Source organism: Rana temporaria, chromosome 2 (genome assembly GCF_905171775.1).
Source record: "Rana temporaria chromosome 2, aRanTem1.1, whole genome shotgun sequence".
NCBI classification, from domain to species: Eukaryota; Metazoa; Chordata; class Amphibia; order Anura; family Ranidae; genus Rana; species Rana temporaria.
The window spans coordinates 466,151,134-466,168,622 of NC_053490.1; the positions used below are offsets into that span (position 1 = coordinate 466,151,134).

Consider the following 17,489-nt stretch of genomic DNA (forward strand, 5'->3'; position numbering starts at 1 on the left):
TCGAACTGTTGTCGCAACAAAACGAAAATAAAGCATTTTTTATGTTGGATCTTTCGGATTTCGGACTCTGCACATTCGTTATCGTTTGTTAAAACGAGCATGAAAATCCCATAAATTCGGATGAAAATGTATTCGGACTAAAAGGAATGCACATGTCTACTTGTTCAGGGGAGAAGATTCTACACTGAAACATTGCCCTAACTTCTATCCTCCAGCTGGTCCTCTACTTCCCTTCCCACAGCACAGATTCTTTGATAGCACCACCGTAGACAAGGGAAACACACTTTTCACTACATGCTGGATCTCAGCAACTAAAGCCTCGTACACACGACCGTGTTTCTCGGCAAAAACCAGCAAGAAACTGGGAGATATTTTTTTGCCGAGGAAACCGGTCGTGTGTACATTTTCGTAGAGGAAACTGTCGAGAAACTCGACGAGCCAAAAAGAGAGCAAGTTCTCTATTTCCTCGACGGGAATGGAGAAACTTGCCTTGTCAAGTTTCTCGACAGCCTAACAAGGAACTCGACGAGGAAAACAATGTGTTTCGCCCGTCGAGTTCCTCGGTTGTGTGTACGAGGCTTAACACCCTTTCTCTTGATTGGCAGAGGATTTTCTTCCAGTCATGGAACACAACTTTGGTTGCTATTAAATGGTGTTAGGCATGGGGCAATCTACATAAGCATTCCTTTTAAGATCAGTAAATGGGAGCTTCGATATCATGGTGTATAATGCGGGTATTCACTGAAATGTCCCCCTCTGTTGTGTTTCAGGCCATACAGAATGTATGGAGTCTCTGGCGAACTCTGGAGTTAGTATACAGCATTACATAAAGCACCTGGGCTCTCTGCTCTATGTGGCCTGTGAGAATCAAAAAGTGGACACTGCTAAAAGACTTCTCGAGCTGGGTATGGAATCATTCTGATCATGACTACAAACTTCTCTCTTTTCTTCTGACATTTCAATTATTTCAAATCTAATTTGTTTTATCCACTAGGAGCAAGTGCAAATATTGGTAAAGACCTGGACACCCCACTACATGCTGCCTCAAGAAATGGCAATGCCGATTTGGTGAACCTACTTATTGACTATGGAGGAAGCACACAGAGCAGAAACACGGATGGAAAACAACCCTCAGAGCTCATCCCTCCACATAGCTCATTGAAGGAGATCTTTTTAAAAAGAGAAGGTAGACTTTAATCCAAAGTTCATAAGGACCTGTAGCAATAATAATTAAAAACTTTTCCAGAGGAAAATCTTCGCTATAGGAGGTTAAAGCGGTATTAAACCCAAAAATATAATATCTTGCAGCGTACCAATCATTAGATGTGGTTGCTGCCTTCGTTTTCTTTTTAAGGCTCCTTTCCCTCTCTTTTCACCTACTGATCTGGCCAGCAACACACCACCTGTATTAGAGTGCCCACACTCTGGATGAATGAGAACAGGAGGCACAGCAGACAGCAGCCTTGTCAGTCTGAAAGGGGGGGGGGGTAGTGTTAAACGTGTTAGCAGATTTAAATACACTAACACATTGAATTCAAACTCCAGCTCACATGCTATAATCCCTTACAATAAACAGTTTTGTTTTTTTTTCCTTTTAGGAAAAAGGTTTTACATGAATAAATAATAACAGATGATGTTTGTAAGTACACCTGCAAGTGTTAAATGGTTGAAGAATCAAAACAACTCATGTTATTGGGCTTGTAGTTGCCATCATCCCTTAAATGTGAAAATTGTTAAAAAAAAACTATTTAAATAAAAAAAAAAAAAATTCTATTGGGGGATTTTTTAGCCAACCAGAAAAAGGAATATTTTAGAAATTAATGTATTATACAAAAATTCATAGAAAATTCATAGAGTTGTATAATAAATACATTTCTAAAATATTCCTTTTTCTGGTTGCCTAAAAAATCCCCCAATAGAGGTTTTTCACCAATTTTCAGGGTTAAATTGTTTGGCTCATTCCTGTAAATTTGGAAGAGAACTTATTATTTTTAAAAACGGACCTACTGGCTTTCACCAGGTGAAAATAGAAGGAATAATGCCTAAAAAAGAAAATGAACCACTTGCCGACCAGCCACCATCATTACACTGAGGCAGGTCGGCTCGTTCCCACAAATCGCCGTAGATGTATGTCGGCTCTTTAACCACTTAAGCCCCGGACCAAAATGCAGCTAAATGCCCAGGCCAGGTTTTGCGATTCGGCACTGCGTCGCTATAACAGACAATTCCGCGGCCGTGCGACGTGGCTCCCAAACAAAATTGGCGTCCTTTTTTCCCCACAAATAGAGCTTTCTTTTGGTGGTATTTCATCACCTCTGCGGTTTTTATTTTTTGCGCTATAAACAAAAATAGAGCGACAGTTTTGAAAAAAAATGCAATATTTTTTACTTTTTTCTATAATAAATATCCCCCAAAAAATTATAAAAAAACATTTTTTTTCCTCAGTTTAGGCCGATACGTATTCTTCTACATATTTTTGGTAAAAAAAAATCGCAATAAGCGTTTATCGGTTGGTTTGAGCAAAATTTATAGCGTTTACAAAATAGGGGATAGTTTTATTGCATTTTTATTATTTTTATTTTTTTTACTACTAATGGCGGCGATCAGCGATTTTTTTCGTCACTTCGACATTATGGCGGACTCTTCGGACAATTTTGACACATTTTTGGGACCATTGTCATTTTCACAGCAAAAAATGCATTTAAATTGCATTGTTTATTGTGAAAATGACAGTTGCAGTTTGGGAGTTAACCACAGGGGGCGCTGAAGGAGTTATGTTTCACCTAGTGTGTGTTTACAACTGTAGGGGGGTGTGGCTGTAGGTGTGATGTCATCGATTGTGTCTCCCTATAAAAGGGATGACATGATCGATGCAGCCGCCACAGTGAAGCACGGGGAAGCCATGTTTACATACGGCTCTCCCCGTTCTTCAGCTCCGGGGAGCGATCGCGAGGGGGCGGCTAGAAACAAATAGCCGCGCCCTCATCCCGGATCGCTCCCACACGATTTCCGACCGCCGCATGTACCGGGGGGGTCCCGATCGGACCCCCGACCTGCGGAAAGGCAGGGACGTATATATACGCCCATCTGCCTGTACGTGCCATTCTGTGGACGTATATATACATGCGGCGGTCGTTAAGTGGTTAAAGAGCTATATCAGGCACTAATGCGCATATAAATAATAAAAATATTATAAATCTATCCCATATTTTGTAGACGCTATAACTTTTGCCCAAACCAATCATTATACGCTTATTACGATCTTGTTTTTCTCCCAAAGGTATGTAGAAGAATACATATCGGCCTAAACTAATGAAGAAATTTGTTTTTGTTTTTTTAAATATGGGATATTTATTATAGCAAAAAGTAAAAGATATTGTTTTTTTTTTCAAAATTGACTGTCTTTTTTTGTTTATTGTGCAAAAAATTAAAACCACAGAGATGATCAAATACCACCAAAAGAGAGCTCTATTTGTGGGGAAAAAAAAGGATATACATTTTGTTTGGGTTCAGCATAGCACGGCTGTGCAATTGTCAGTTAAACTGACTCAGTGCCGTATCGCAAAAAATGACCTGGCCATTAAGGGTGAAAATCTTCCGGTTTACACACACGCAGTTGCGCCAGTGCGGCAAGCGCCTAAGCACATTCTTACACAAAGTAGCATTGCCATGTTGAGAATTGGAATATCTGCCAGGTCTTCTGCGGTTAGTCACTGCTTACGCACAATTAAGTGTAGATTTTTCCCTACAACATAGCAAAACTCCACTTTTTAAATCTAATCCCATGTACAGACGATCGGACATTTCAACAATAAAACCGTGAATTTTTTTCCGAAGGATGTTGGCTCAAACTTGTCTTGCATACACATGGTCGCACAAATGTTGTCGGGAATTCCGATCGCAAAGAACACGGTCACGTACAACACATACGACGGCACTATTAATGGGAAGTTCAATAACAGTCGTGTTAGTAGAAGTTTGGTGAGAGATAATTCGCGCTTGTCAGCCTTGTGCTTTTCAGTCCGTTACAGCGTGACTAATGTGCCATCTCCATTATGAACGCTAGTTTTACCAGACCGAGCGATTCCGTCTCGTAGTTGATTCAGAACTTTCGTGGAATTTTGTGAGTCGGAATTGTCCACACACGATCGGAATTTACGAGAGAAGATTTTGTTGTCGGAAAATTTGAGAACCAGCTCTCAAATTTTTGTTGTCGAAAATTGTGACAGAAAATGTCTGATGGGGCCTATACACGGTCGGAATTTCCAACTGTGACGAGATCCTTTGCTCGCCCGGTTCTGCTCTCCCGACACTCCTCTGCTTTTATTGGATCAGCTTGCAGATTGCAACGTCTGATGGTCCAGTCATCCAAGGTTCCGGGATCCGAATTACAGCTATGTGCCATTCGGACCCATTAAGAACACACACCAGGCAGGCTGTATGTATGTTCAAGCAGGACTCTTTATTTTCAAGTACACAGCACACTTTTATACAGAATTTGGAACATCCCACCCCTAACAACCGCTTTCCTATTGGTCAATTGTAAAGTATATGCAGTCCTCACTCAGGTCCTCCTTAATCATGCAAATGAGGACTTGAAATAGTCAACAGGGATTGGTCCAATAGCTTGGATAGAAAGACTATTATGTGTATTGAGACAGAAGCCCCAGGGGGCAATCAATGTACACAATAGCCAGCCACAGAACAATGGGACCGTCTGGAGAGTGAGTTAGCCTTAAGACAGGGCAGAGACCCTTTTGACTTAATCAGTTACAACACAGTATTGGCATCACACAATAGAACATGGTATGTCATTCCACATCTTTAGACAGACGGTCTGTCTCTACTAACAGAAGATATTTACACCTGATAATCAAAAAGGCTTTAAACAGGCTTATCACATAATGGACAATGAAAATGTCTTTCACAATTCAGCTTACTTAGCATCTTAAAAGCAGGTGTCCTTGCATTGAATAAGCCAACAGCTTGTAATGTCCCTCTCCTGTGTAACAGATGTCAAGTAGAAACACTTTAATATCTCAAGATCCATGACACCAACCAAAAGCTCCCATCGTACATTTGTTGTCGGAAATTCCGAGCATGTGTACGCGGCATAAGAGTTGTGTAAATAATGGGTACTTTGGCTCCAAGTAAAACAACTATCTCTGTCTAGGATGTTCACTCTCTGTGATCCTGTGAATTCATGCAATTCATACTTCTATATGTTTAATAAAAACGTTTCATTGCTGTGTCTTGCTATTGTCAATTCATGTAGACTGTGCTGTAACACATATTACGTAAGAGATTATTGTGTGTTATTTTGTGTTTCTTGATTTGTTTGGTGTTTTTATTCTCTAAACATCTGTGGAATTCTTTTCCCAGGGCCGCTGACTTTGAAGCAGATTTGTCGGCTATGTATTAGAAAGTGCTTTGGACAAAAGCAGCATCATAAAATATGTCATCTTCTCCTTCCAGAGACACTAAAGCAATTCCTTTTACACAGATAAATTACCTATATTTATATATTTTTTTAGTGTATAGTGTGTATGTGTATATATCATATTGGTAAACTATGAACTGGAACTGACTTGAACAATTTTAGTAAACCTGCTGATTTTTTTAAATATTTGTTGAATTATTTTTTTTTTTTCATACGAGAACACATATCTTGTAGGCTCAATCGAGTTCCATAAATTACAAGTACAGTATATTAAATGTGTAAGAACTTTGAAGGAAAGTTACATTGGTACCTGGTTTACACATTTTATATCATGATTTGTTGTTTCTATAAAACATTTGACACTGTTTGAGCAGAACATTCTTGGATTTCTAAAGGGAAAGCCATGCACCAGACCAGTGAGGGTGAAGCTTGGTACTCCAAATGTTTTGGAACTATGGGCCAGATTCACAGAAGAGATACGACGGCGTATCTCCTCATACGCCGTCGTATCTCTGTGATCCGCCCGTCCTAACTATGCGGCTGATTCATAGAATCAGTTACGCATAGATAGCCATAAGATCCGACAGGTGTAATTGACTTACACCGTCGGATCTTAGGATGCAATTCTAGGCCGGCCGCTAGGTGGCGATTCCATTGCGGTCGGCGTAGAATATGCAAATGACTAGTTACGGCGATCCACGAAGATCCGCGCGTTCGTCGCAATGCCGTACGTCGTTGCTAGTCGTTTTTACCCGTCACAAAGTTACACCTGCTTTAACATGGCTTATCTTTAGATCAGCCATGTTAAAGTATGGCCGTCGTTCCCGCGTCGAATTTTGAATTTTTTTTTGTGTAAGACGTCCGGGAATACGAAACGCCGTAACTCACATCGCCGTTCAAAAAAAACTTTGGGGCGCCGTAATTTTGCGCAAAGCATGTCAGGAAATTTAAACACGGAGCATGCGTAGAACGTTCGGCGTTGGAACGCGCCTAATTTAAATGGTGCCCGCCCCATTTGAATTAGGCGGGCTTCTGCCGAGCGCATTTACGTTACACCGCCGTAAGTTTACAGGTAAGAGCTTTGTGAAGCAGGCACTTACGCTGTAAACCTGCAGCGGTGTAACGTAAATCAGATACGTTACGCCGCAGGGGAGCAACTTAAATGTCTCTGAATCTGGCCCTATGTTTCCCATGACGCTCATGCACTCTGCAGTGTAGTTGAGCATCATGGGAAATATAGTTTCAAAACATCTGGGGTGCCAAGGTTTGCTATCACTGCCTCAGTCTAACTGAAAATCCAGCTGGAACAAAGAAGAGATCGAAGATAGTGTGCTACATAAAACAGCTACCCGCTGTACTCCTTCAAGCTTTATTCACAGCTACCCACTGTATTCCTGGATGAGTCTCTACTGAAGCTTTCTGACTTACTTCACTGTCCCCGACTAGTGAAGCATCTGCTCTGGTGCTCCTTCAGAACTCCATCCCTTATAAAGTTTCCTCCAGCAACAGGAGTGGTCGTCTCTCTAACAACTGTTCTCCTTTACCTCCGGCAACGATCAGGCTCCCCTCGGGCTAAGCCTCTAGACGTGTGGTGAGGCCCCAGGCTTCAGGCCTAGTGAAAAGAACCCCAATCACCTGACTTCTTCCAAATAAAGCTCATGCCAGCATTGGCATGAGAAGATAATCAAGTAATGAAATACCGTATTTATCGCGGTATAACGCGCTCTGGCGTATACCGCGCACCCCCAAAGTGGCCCCCAATCCTGTGGGAAAAAAAGATTTTTTGTTTTTTTGTACTTACAGTTTGGTGTCTTGCGCGGCGTCCATCTGCGGCCTCGTCGGGTCCGGCGTCCTTCTGGGGCTTCGGATGTCCTCTTCGGCGGGTCGGGCGTCCATCTTCGGCGGGTCGGGCGTCCATCTTCGGCGGGTCGGGCGTCCATCTTCGGCGGGACCGGTGTCCATCTTCGGCGGCGTCCTCCCGCTCGTTTCCCGCCACGACTTTGAATACTGCGCCCGCATATAGCGAGCGCAGTACACTCGTGAATCTTCGGGCAGGCTCGGGCGCCTCTCGCATTGACGTCCTGTACGCTCAGGACGTCAGGACGTCAGTACGAGAGGCGCCGAGACTGGCCGAAGATTCACGAGTGTACTGCGCTCGCTATATGCGGGCGCAGTATTCAAACTCGTGGCGGGAAAGCGGGTATCGGCGTATATCGCGCACCCACGATTTTGGCCTGATTTTCAGGGCAAAATAGTGCGCGGTATACGCCGATAAATACGGTAAGTGCAGCAGGGTGTGGGGAGGGTTTAGTGAGTTAATTCACCTTTTCATTTTTTTGTTTAAAGGTGAACTAAACCTTTAAAGAACATCATTATCCTCATATTCTTCAGTTTTGAACCAGGGTCCAACAAAGTATGTAAACTATCAATACTCGAGAGTGCTGATGCTTTTTGGTACCTGTGTTTATTATAGTTACACAGGGCCAGATTCACAGAGCAGATACGACGGCGTATCTCCTGATACGCCGTCGTATCTGTTGTTCTATCTATGCGACTGATTCATAGAATCAGTTACGCATAGATAGCCATAAGATCCGACAGGTGTAATTGTTTTACACTGTCGGATCTTAAGATGCAATACCGCGGCCGCCGCTGGGGGGAGTTTGCGTCGTAAACCAGCGTCGGGTATGCAAATTAGGAGTTACGGCGATCCACAACGGTTTTTCGCGTTCGCTACGTCGCCGCTAGTCTAGTTTCCCGTCGCAAAGTTAGTCGTTGTTTTTTGGTGCCTTAACTTTACACAGCAATCGTATTGCTGTATAAAGTATGGCTGTCGTTCCTGCGTCGAAATTTAAAAGATAACATCGTTTGCGTAAGCCGTCCGGGAATACGGAATTACGCTACGCGCGTCGCCGTTCGAAAAAATGACGTCACTTCGCGCAAAGCACGGCGGGAGTTCGGAAACGGAGCATGCGCGGTAGGTCCGGCGCGGGAGCGTGCCTAATTTAAATGGCACACGCCCATTTGAATTTGCCCGCCTTGCGCCGGAGGCTGCCGGCGTAGGTTTTCATCGCAAGTGCTTGGTGAATCAGGCACTTGCGATGAAAAATTGCGGCGGTGTAACGTATCTACGATACGTTACGCCACCGCTCATCTGCGTGAATCTGGCCCACAGTTTGTATTGTTGAAAATGGATACAACACTATTCAGTTCAACTCCTGTGTGCGTATTTATGTGTGATTTTTATTCTCTAACAATTCCCATAGCCCTGTATATACTGCTTCCTAAGGAAGACATTAATAAGTTTTTTTTAAGTTGTCGACACTCTCAGCTACTACCACGTCTTGAGTGAGGGAGTTCCATACTTTTACTGCTATAGCAATAAAGAACCCTTTCTGCAATCTAAGGCCCCTTTCACACGATCGGACCGTTCAGGTCCGCCTGTCAGTTTTGACGGCGGACCTGAATGGCCGCTCCATACAGTCCTATGGAGTGTCGGATGTCAGCTGAGACATGTCCGCCGACACCTGACCCAAACTGATCCGCCAAAATCAGACATATGGCGATACATCCCCATCTGTCCATGGCAGATCGGATTGGGTAAGATCTGATCGCTCCATAGGAGACAGCGCCGCTGCACAAGTCCCTCCCCGCTCAGTGAGCAGAGAGGGGCTTGTCATCCGCCGGCTCAGTGGAGATCAGCGGACAGATCTCCCGCTGAGCTGGTGGGAGCTGGCGGACTCCGTAGCGATGGATTTCGGCCAGTGTGAAAGTAGCCTTATATTCAAATAATTTCCTGCTTATATTAGGAGGACCCTGAAGACTAGGCTTAGACAACCACTGAGCCCCACCTTTTGTCAGTGCCAAGCCTTCCCGTACACCCTGGCACAATGTTCCACTTCCACACTTTAAAGTGGTAGTAAATTTGTTTTGCTAATTCTTACTTACAGGTAAGCTTATAATAAATCTTACCTGTAGGTAAAATAAATATCTCCTAATTGTTCACCATTTAGGAGATAATCCAGCGAGCAGCAGCCGGTGACGTCACCAGTGCATGCGTTCCGAAGGAATGGCATACCTGTGCCGTTCCTTCAGAGTTCCGTCATCGCGTCTCAGCAAATCAGATGACCGGAGCCTGTGAATCTGGAAGACCTGGTGAAGATAGAAGCACTGTCAACGGTGATATTACCTTGCAGGGTAATACTTTTTTTCTTAAGAAGCTTTACTTCCGCTTTAATGAGGAAATCACTTGTAATGCACAGTATAGTGGAAGTACATATGTTGGGGCGAAAAAAAAAAAAAAACTTTGTAATTTGTTACTTATTGCAGAAACTCTCTTGTGTATTGTGTCGCTTTTAAAATGCTCTTAGCAATGAACACAGAGACCTGCAAGGCACATAAATGAAGAGGTGAGGTGCTGAACCAAGCTTGAACGTTTGGTATGTGAAAACCAGCCCAGTATGATTTAGTACGTTTTGGTTTGAGAAAGTTGTCCTTTCAGTACGCCTTTCATTTCACTCTAGTACAGGTCTGGACAAATCCCAAGATTGTTTAATTAAATAATCCTGGATTTTTTTTCACTAACTAATAAAAACTATGCTGCATAACAGAGAGCAACTGAATACATTATTAAAATAATGTTAGTAACCTACAGCCATGATTAAAAAAACAAAATTTCATCCATTGTTTTCATTTTGTAGTTCAATATGAAATGTTTCATTGTAAAGTATTGCTGTTTCGCCATGACAAAATTGTAAATTTACATACTGAAACCTTTTATGTAAAATGATCAAAATATCGCAAAAGCTGCTAGTATTTAGTATATATGAAGTCAGTCCCCTGTCTTCTGCAAAAAATCAGACAGGATCCACTGATAAGGTCATTTTCTAAATCAGGGTTCCTCAACCAAGGTTCTGTGTAACCCCCGGGGTTCCTTCAGAGGTTGCTAGGGATTCCTTGAGCAAGGAAGAGTTTCTAACTATCAGTAACCTCTGACATCACTTATCTATTTAGCTGCATGTAAGAGGTGCAGTTTTCCCGCTAGTTAACAATGTAAGTAGTATTCTTTTCCCACTGACCATTAATATAAGGGGTCCTTTCCCACTGGCCACCAATGTATGGGTTCACTACTTTGACCATCAGTATAAGAAGGCACTTTTCCACTGACCACCAATGAAATAGGCACTACAATTTTCCCTGTTGGTGTTTCTTTTATGGCAATAATTATTTTCTTCCATTTCATTATGTTTACTATTTTCCTATAGAATAGGGGAGTGTTAAATAAAACTGTTCTGGGTGTCAAATATACCAGATACACTACATTATTTATTATTTTATGTATTACTATATTCAGAACTTACCTACTATGCAAATGTGTATTGAGATGTAATAATTTAGCAGGGGTTCCTCAGGACCTGAAAATGTTTTTAAGGGTTCCACTGTATTAACCACTTCCTTACTCGGCACTTAAACCCCCCTCCTGTCCAGACCAATTTTCAGCTTTCAGCCCTGACGCATTTTGAATGACAATCACGCGGTCATACAACGATGTACCCAAATTAAATTGTTATCATTTTTTTCACACAAATAGAGCTTTCTTTTGGTGGTATTTAATCACCACTGGGTTTTTTATTTTTTGCTAAACAAACAAAAAAAATTGAACATTTGGGGAAAAAAATCATGTTTCATAGTTTGTTATTAAGTTTTGAAAATATGTAATTTTTCTCCTTCATTGATATGCGCTGATGGCACTGGTGGGCACTGATAGGCTGCACTGGTGGACACTGATAGGCTACACTGATGGGCACTGATAGGCACAGATAAGTTGACACTGATAGGCACAGATAAGGCGGCACTGATGGGGAAAGATAAGGCAGCTTTGATGGCCACTGATAAGATGGCACTGATGGGTGGCAATGATAGGTGGCATTGATGGGCACTGGTAGGTGACACTGATGGGCACTGGTAGTTGACACAGATGGGCACTGGTAGGTGACACTGATTGGTGACACTGACAGGTGGCACTGTGGACTCTGATAGATGGCACTGTGGGCACTGATGGGTGGTATTGTGGGCACTGGTAGGTGGCATTGTGGGCACTGGTAGGCAGCAGTGTTGTGCACTGGTAAGTGGAACTGTTCGGGACCAATGCCCCTCTGACAGCCGCCGATGATTGGCTTTTTTCTTCTCATGCTATCAGCGTGAGGAGAAAAAATTGTTTACATCACATTATCAGCTGTCATTGACTGACAGCTGATCAGGGGTGGGATCGACCCCTTACTCCGATCTGTGATCAGCCGAGTCTCATAGATGCTGATCACAGAGCGCGCTGCTCGAGCATCGGAGGACGTCCATGGACGCCTCCCAGCAAATTAGGTCTGCGCTGTAGCCGTCTTTCGGCTATATCGCAGATCTGAAGTATTTAAAGAGGTTGAGAAAGGCTGCTCTAAATGGTAGATGCTGGTGCTGGTATCTTTTAGCGAATCCTAGAGTAGGCAAACAAGACATGTAGTTTAATTTATATAGAGTTAATGTCAAAGTGAATCTTTTACTACTTTTAAAGTGAAAATAAAGTTAAAAAGAACAACAGTGCAAGCAGGCAGGCTCTTTATTGCAGAAAATATATGCTATGTCTCTTCTGCAATAAAACACATTTAGTTGCCTGTTCACAATCTCCTAATAGAACGTAAACCAATATGGATAAATGCAGCTCATTGTACATTATTTTCCATCTTAGTGCTGGGATGAATGAACTCCTGGGTGCACATGCAGGCCTTTCATTAGCCCGTGCAGGCCAATCAAGACGGCCAAAAACCCTGCACCCAAATGAAACCGGAGAAAAGATTTTGGCACCAGTAAGGGAGCTCGGGAATATCGCATTGTTGCAGGAGGGGTGAATATTTGCAGACTATAATTCCTCTTATAAAGCTGGAAACAGCAGAAACCCACAAACAAAACAACGAATGCTTGTCTGTCTGTCCACTAACTTGCAAATGTATGCCAAACTTGGGTCAGACAGAGCCTTAAAAAGGTTCTGCCTAACCCAAGATGGCTGCAGGACACACATGGGGTGGCCACTTTCAATAGGATAGCTTCCCCAGTGACCTAGGAAACCATACCGATGCTCCTCTTGACTTCTTCCCCAACTGCAGTGGAAAAAGTAGACTGTACCTGCCTACATATTAGCTTCAAATTGTTAGTATATTTAAATCTACTAGTACATCTAACGCTCACTTCCCCCCAGACTGACAATGCAGCTGTCCAAAGGTGCCCCTTGTGCTCCTTCATCCAAAGTGGTTCAAACACACTATTTCCAAAAAGGCAAACACATGTTCCTGAAAAGCAGATGTTTTGAGGGGTGGTGTAGCGATAGCCAACTGAAACCAAAGTTAATCAAAGCAGGATAATGTCACCAGCCCACCCAAGATTGGACCTATTCTTGGATCCCCTAATTTAAAAAATGACATAACATTAAATGGTGATAGCTGTTATGTCATTTTATGGGATGTGACTATGGCAGGAGTATGACATCATTATGATGTCAGGGAGTGGTGCTGGGCTGCTTCTTTGCTCACTGATTGGTGGGGGGGGGGGGGGTTGTTAAACAGTTTGATCTTTGTATCTCACTCTGTCACATGCCTGATGAAGGGGTCCTGTGGGGCTCCGAAACATTGCTTCAATTATAATGACGTGTTTACTAAATTAAGCTTTGGGCCTGTTCTGGAGATCCGGGATGTGCTGTGACATGCTGTTCATCCAGAGTGGGGGCACTCTAATGCCGGGTACACACGAGAGGATTTATCCGCGGATACGGTCCTCCGGACCGTTTCCGCGGATAAATCCTCTGAGGATTTTGATCCGATGGAGTGTACATACCATCGGATCGAAATCCGCGCCGAATTCCCATCGCGATGACGTGTCGCGCCGTCGCCGCGATGATGACACGGCGACGTGAGCGACGCTGTCATATAAGGAATTCCACGCATGCGTCGAATCATTACGACGCATGCGAGGGATGGGTTCGGACGGATCGATCCGGTGAGTCTGTACAGACCACCGGATCGATCCGCTGGAGCCGATTCCAGCGGATAGATTTCTTAGCATGCTAAGAAATTTTTATCCGCTGGAAATCGGTCGGCCCGAAATATATCCGCGGATAAATATCCGCTGGATCGTACACACCAGCGGATCTATCCGCTGAAACCGATCCGCGGATCAATTTCAGCCGATCGATCCTCTCGTGTGTACGGGGCCTAATAAAGAAGGTGTGCTACTAACCAGATTACCAGGTGAAAACAGAGGGGAAGTAAACAAATGCAGCCACTACCTCTAAGGATTGGTTAAGCTGTAAAATGTAATTTTTTTAAAATATTACATTTTTGGTCTTGGGTTTAATACCGCTTTAAGGCGTTTTCCATTAAGGCTGTCTAACACACAACAAGGACTGCATTTTTACTGATAATGGCTGGAATCTGTAATTTTTAGCTGGACTGTGACATTGCAGCCGACACCAAGTGACACTTTTTGGGGACCAGTGACATTATTACAGTGATCAGTGCTAAAAAAATGCACTGATCAATGTATAAATGACACTGGCAGGAAAGGGCCCAACACTAGGGGGCGATCTAGGGGTTTATTGTGTTCCCTGGGTGTGTTCTAACTGTGTGGGGGGTGGGCTCAACACAGATCACTGTTCCTGATCACTAAGAACATCAGATGTCAGTACTGTTCCCTGTCAGAACGGGGATCCAACTTGTTTACATAGGCAGATCCCCGTTCTGCTTCTCTGTACCATGATTGTGGTCAGGCAGTGAACATCATGTCTGCCGGACCCGCGCTCGCGCGCCCACAGTATCGATTACATGAAGCGACGTACAGGTACATCGTTTTGCACAATAGAACCGACCTGCCGCATTATATGTACTGTGGCTTGTCAGCAAGTGGTTAATTAGGTCTAAAGGCCTCCAATGTATATTGACAGAGTAAACAATGCATCTGACCCTTCTACACACAACAATGCATAGCTGTGAATCCTGCATGATAGTGGTCTGATTTATTGGCCAAAAATGCCAAACTAAACTTTAACAAGGTCCCATTGAAAAAATAATAAAGCTTATCTGTAGGTACAGTAAATATCTCCTAAACCTGCAAAGTTTAGGGGAAATTCACACTGCATGCAACCGGTGATGTCACCGGTTGCATGCGCTCTGAAGGGACGGCATGCAGTATTTCAAAATGTGCTAGTATGCATCCTAGCACATTATGCAATTGTCTTGCAGGGTTTAAAAAAAAAAAAGTGTGGTTTACTACCGCTTTAGGCTGGATTCACACCTATGCATTTTTAGTGCTTTATGCATTCTGCAGATTTGCACTACAGTCCATTTAACATGGTTTCCTATGGAACACGTTTTGTAGTGCACACTTGGGTCTGAAGGGGCCCTAATGCCGCGTACACACCATCACTTTATGTGATGAAAAAAAATGACACTTTCTGTGAAGTAAAAAACGACGTTTTTGAAACTTCAATTTTCAAAGACGAAGTTGCCTACACACCATCGTTTTTCTCACAATGATCTTGCAAAGTGAGGTTACGTTCCACCACGTTTTACCATTGAAGCTTGCTTCTGGGCATGCGTGGATGAAAAAACGTCTTAGAAAACGACGTTTTTTGCTACACACGGTCAATTTCTGTGAAGTAAAAAGTGCACTTTTGAAAAACGACACATAAAATTGAAGCATGCTTCAATTTTTTTTGGTCGTTTTTTACAAGACATAAAACGACGTTTTCCCCCACACACAGTCAATTAAAGTGACGTTTTTAAAAACGTCATTTTTTTTCATCACATAAAGTGATGGTGTGTACGCGGCATAAGGCCTGGTTCACACCTATACATTTTTTAGTGCTTTTTCAGTTTTTCAGAAAGAAACTACAGTTCATTTATCATGGTTTCTTATGGATGTAGTTCACATCTGTGCATTTTATGAAAAGGACCAGGGACTTTTTTTCTGGTTTTTGGTTCCATAGACTTCAATGGATCAAAAATGTGTATTGAAAAATGCAAAATTCATCTGGAATATGCAAACTGCAACCTGCATAGGTGTAAATCAAGCCTTAAAAAAACATGCATGAATTTTACTGCATGAAAAGGCATTTTAATTAAAATGCCATTCTATCCTATGTGGCTGGTTCACATCTGTGCGCTGCAATTTAGTGTGGAAGCTATAAGCTTTTATTACTTTCCCACATTTCCAGTAACACTTGCGCTTAGATGCGGCTAGGACATTAGTGTAGACTTCTCAGAAAAGGTGAAGGACCTTTAGTATGTAGTAATATCATTTACAAGCACCAGATGGCACTATTGGATCACTACATCGTTCAGGAACAAATTACCGTTCAATGGTTTGCTTGCTACTTGCAGACAATATAAAGATTGTTTTTCCCAGAGATATATAAGTAATGAGCATTTTCAGGTCGATATTAACATAGATGTGCTAATTATCTGATTTATCATGCTAGCAAAGAAATAATGCCTAATGCCCTCTTTATCTGCTAAATCAGTAAGAAATGTAATGATTCTTTCATTAAAAACACAAAATAAAATTCTTGTCAGGTGTAATCCTTGCACTAAAACATGACGCGATAACTGCGAATTGACTTTATTCCATCCTTTTTATCGACATCACATGGAAATAATCATTAGGAACCAGAGACTAAAAAGAAAACTAGTTGATCTTTATTGATGTGTACACTTAATGTGGCAGTTGATTTGTAATGAGAAGGAGGCTTTAAACCCAAAGACAGAATTCACACTAACATGTATTGACAGCAGGAAAGCCACATCACCTGGAAAGCTCACAATGGATGAGCAGCAAAAGAACTAAAGGGTAATTGCATGTTTGCCTGGGTTGGGGTGAAAAGGGCTGTTCGCAGGCAAAGTCATGTTAGTATACAGAACAGAACCTTCATTTACAGAATGTGATCTGATCAAATGTGTGGAGGAAGATGGTGTTTGGAAAGCTTTGTGTAGTAATTGTTGGCTCTTTGTTTGTTGTGCAGCACAAAGGAAATAGTATATTTTTAAAGGCTTTCTGTTGTGCTGTATTTTCAATACTGTATGTGATTCATTTAAAATTTTTAATAAAATCAGCACAAGGGACATTTGGGGCCAGATTCACAGTAGAAATACGCCGGCGTATCTACTGATACTCCGGCGTATTTTCAAATTTTCCGCGTCGTATCTTTAGTTTGAATTCTCAAACCAAGATACGACAGCTTTAGGCTTCGATCCGACATGCGTACGGCTTCGTACGCCTTCGGATCGTAGGTGTAATACTTCGGTGCCCGCTGCGCGGAGTTCGCGTCGTTTTCCGCGTCGTGTATGCTAATTAGCTGTTTACGGCGATCCACGAAGGTACGTGCTTTCGTCGCATTCTCTTACGTCGTCGCTAGTCGGCTTTTCCCGCCATAAAGTTACGGCTGCTATTTCATGGCTTATATTTAGACTGCCCATGTTAAAGGATTGGCCGTCGTTCCCGCATCGAATTTTTTATTTTTTATTTTTTTTGCGTAAGTCGTCCGTGAATAGGAATGGACGTAACGCACGTCGCTGTTCAAAAGATTACATCGGTGCGGGAAATTTCAAAACGGAGCATGCGCAGTACGTTTGGCGCGGGAACGCGCCTAATTTATTTGATACATGCCAAATTTGAATTAGGCGGGCTTGCGCCGGACGCATTTATGCTACGCCGCCGCAAGTTTACAGGCAAGTGCTTTGTGAATCAAGCACTTGCGCTTAAAACTTGCTGCGGTGTAACGTAAATGGGATACGTAAGACTGCCGCAAATGTACCTGAATCTGGCCCTTAAAACTTAGTGTCCCTTTTGCCGATGCTGGCTGTCCTAGTTGAAATCAGATACCCTCTACACCGCATACTCTGCAGCCATACCTCCCAAATTTCTGAGATGGTAAAGTGGGACTCCCTTAGGCTGGATTCATACCTATGAATTTTTAGTGCTTTTTGCATTTTGCAGATTTGCACTACAGTCCATT

At 42.7% G+C, this 17,489-nt stretch overlaps 1 protein-coding gene across 1 annotated transcript in view; it reads left to right on the top strand.

Moving 5' to 3' along the window:
* The window catches only part of LOC120927772 (ankyrin repeat and SOCS box protein 9-like), an 87,990-nt gene extending 82,364 nt beyond the window's left edge, over positions 1 to 5,626 (top strand). Inside the window, exons 5-7 of the mRNA XM_040338674.1 lie at positions 771 to 905; positions 995 to 1,186; positions 5,383 to 5,626. Of these exons, the coding sequence (XP_040194608.1) occupies positions 771 to 905; positions 995 to 1,186; positions 5,383 to 5,507 (452 nt within the window). The 3' untranslated portion in view covers positions 5,508 to 5,626. The remainder of the gene's footprint in view (positions 1 to 770; positions 906 to 994; positions 1,187 to 5,382) is intronic.
* Positions 5,627 to 17,489: the final 11,863 nt, after the last annotated feature.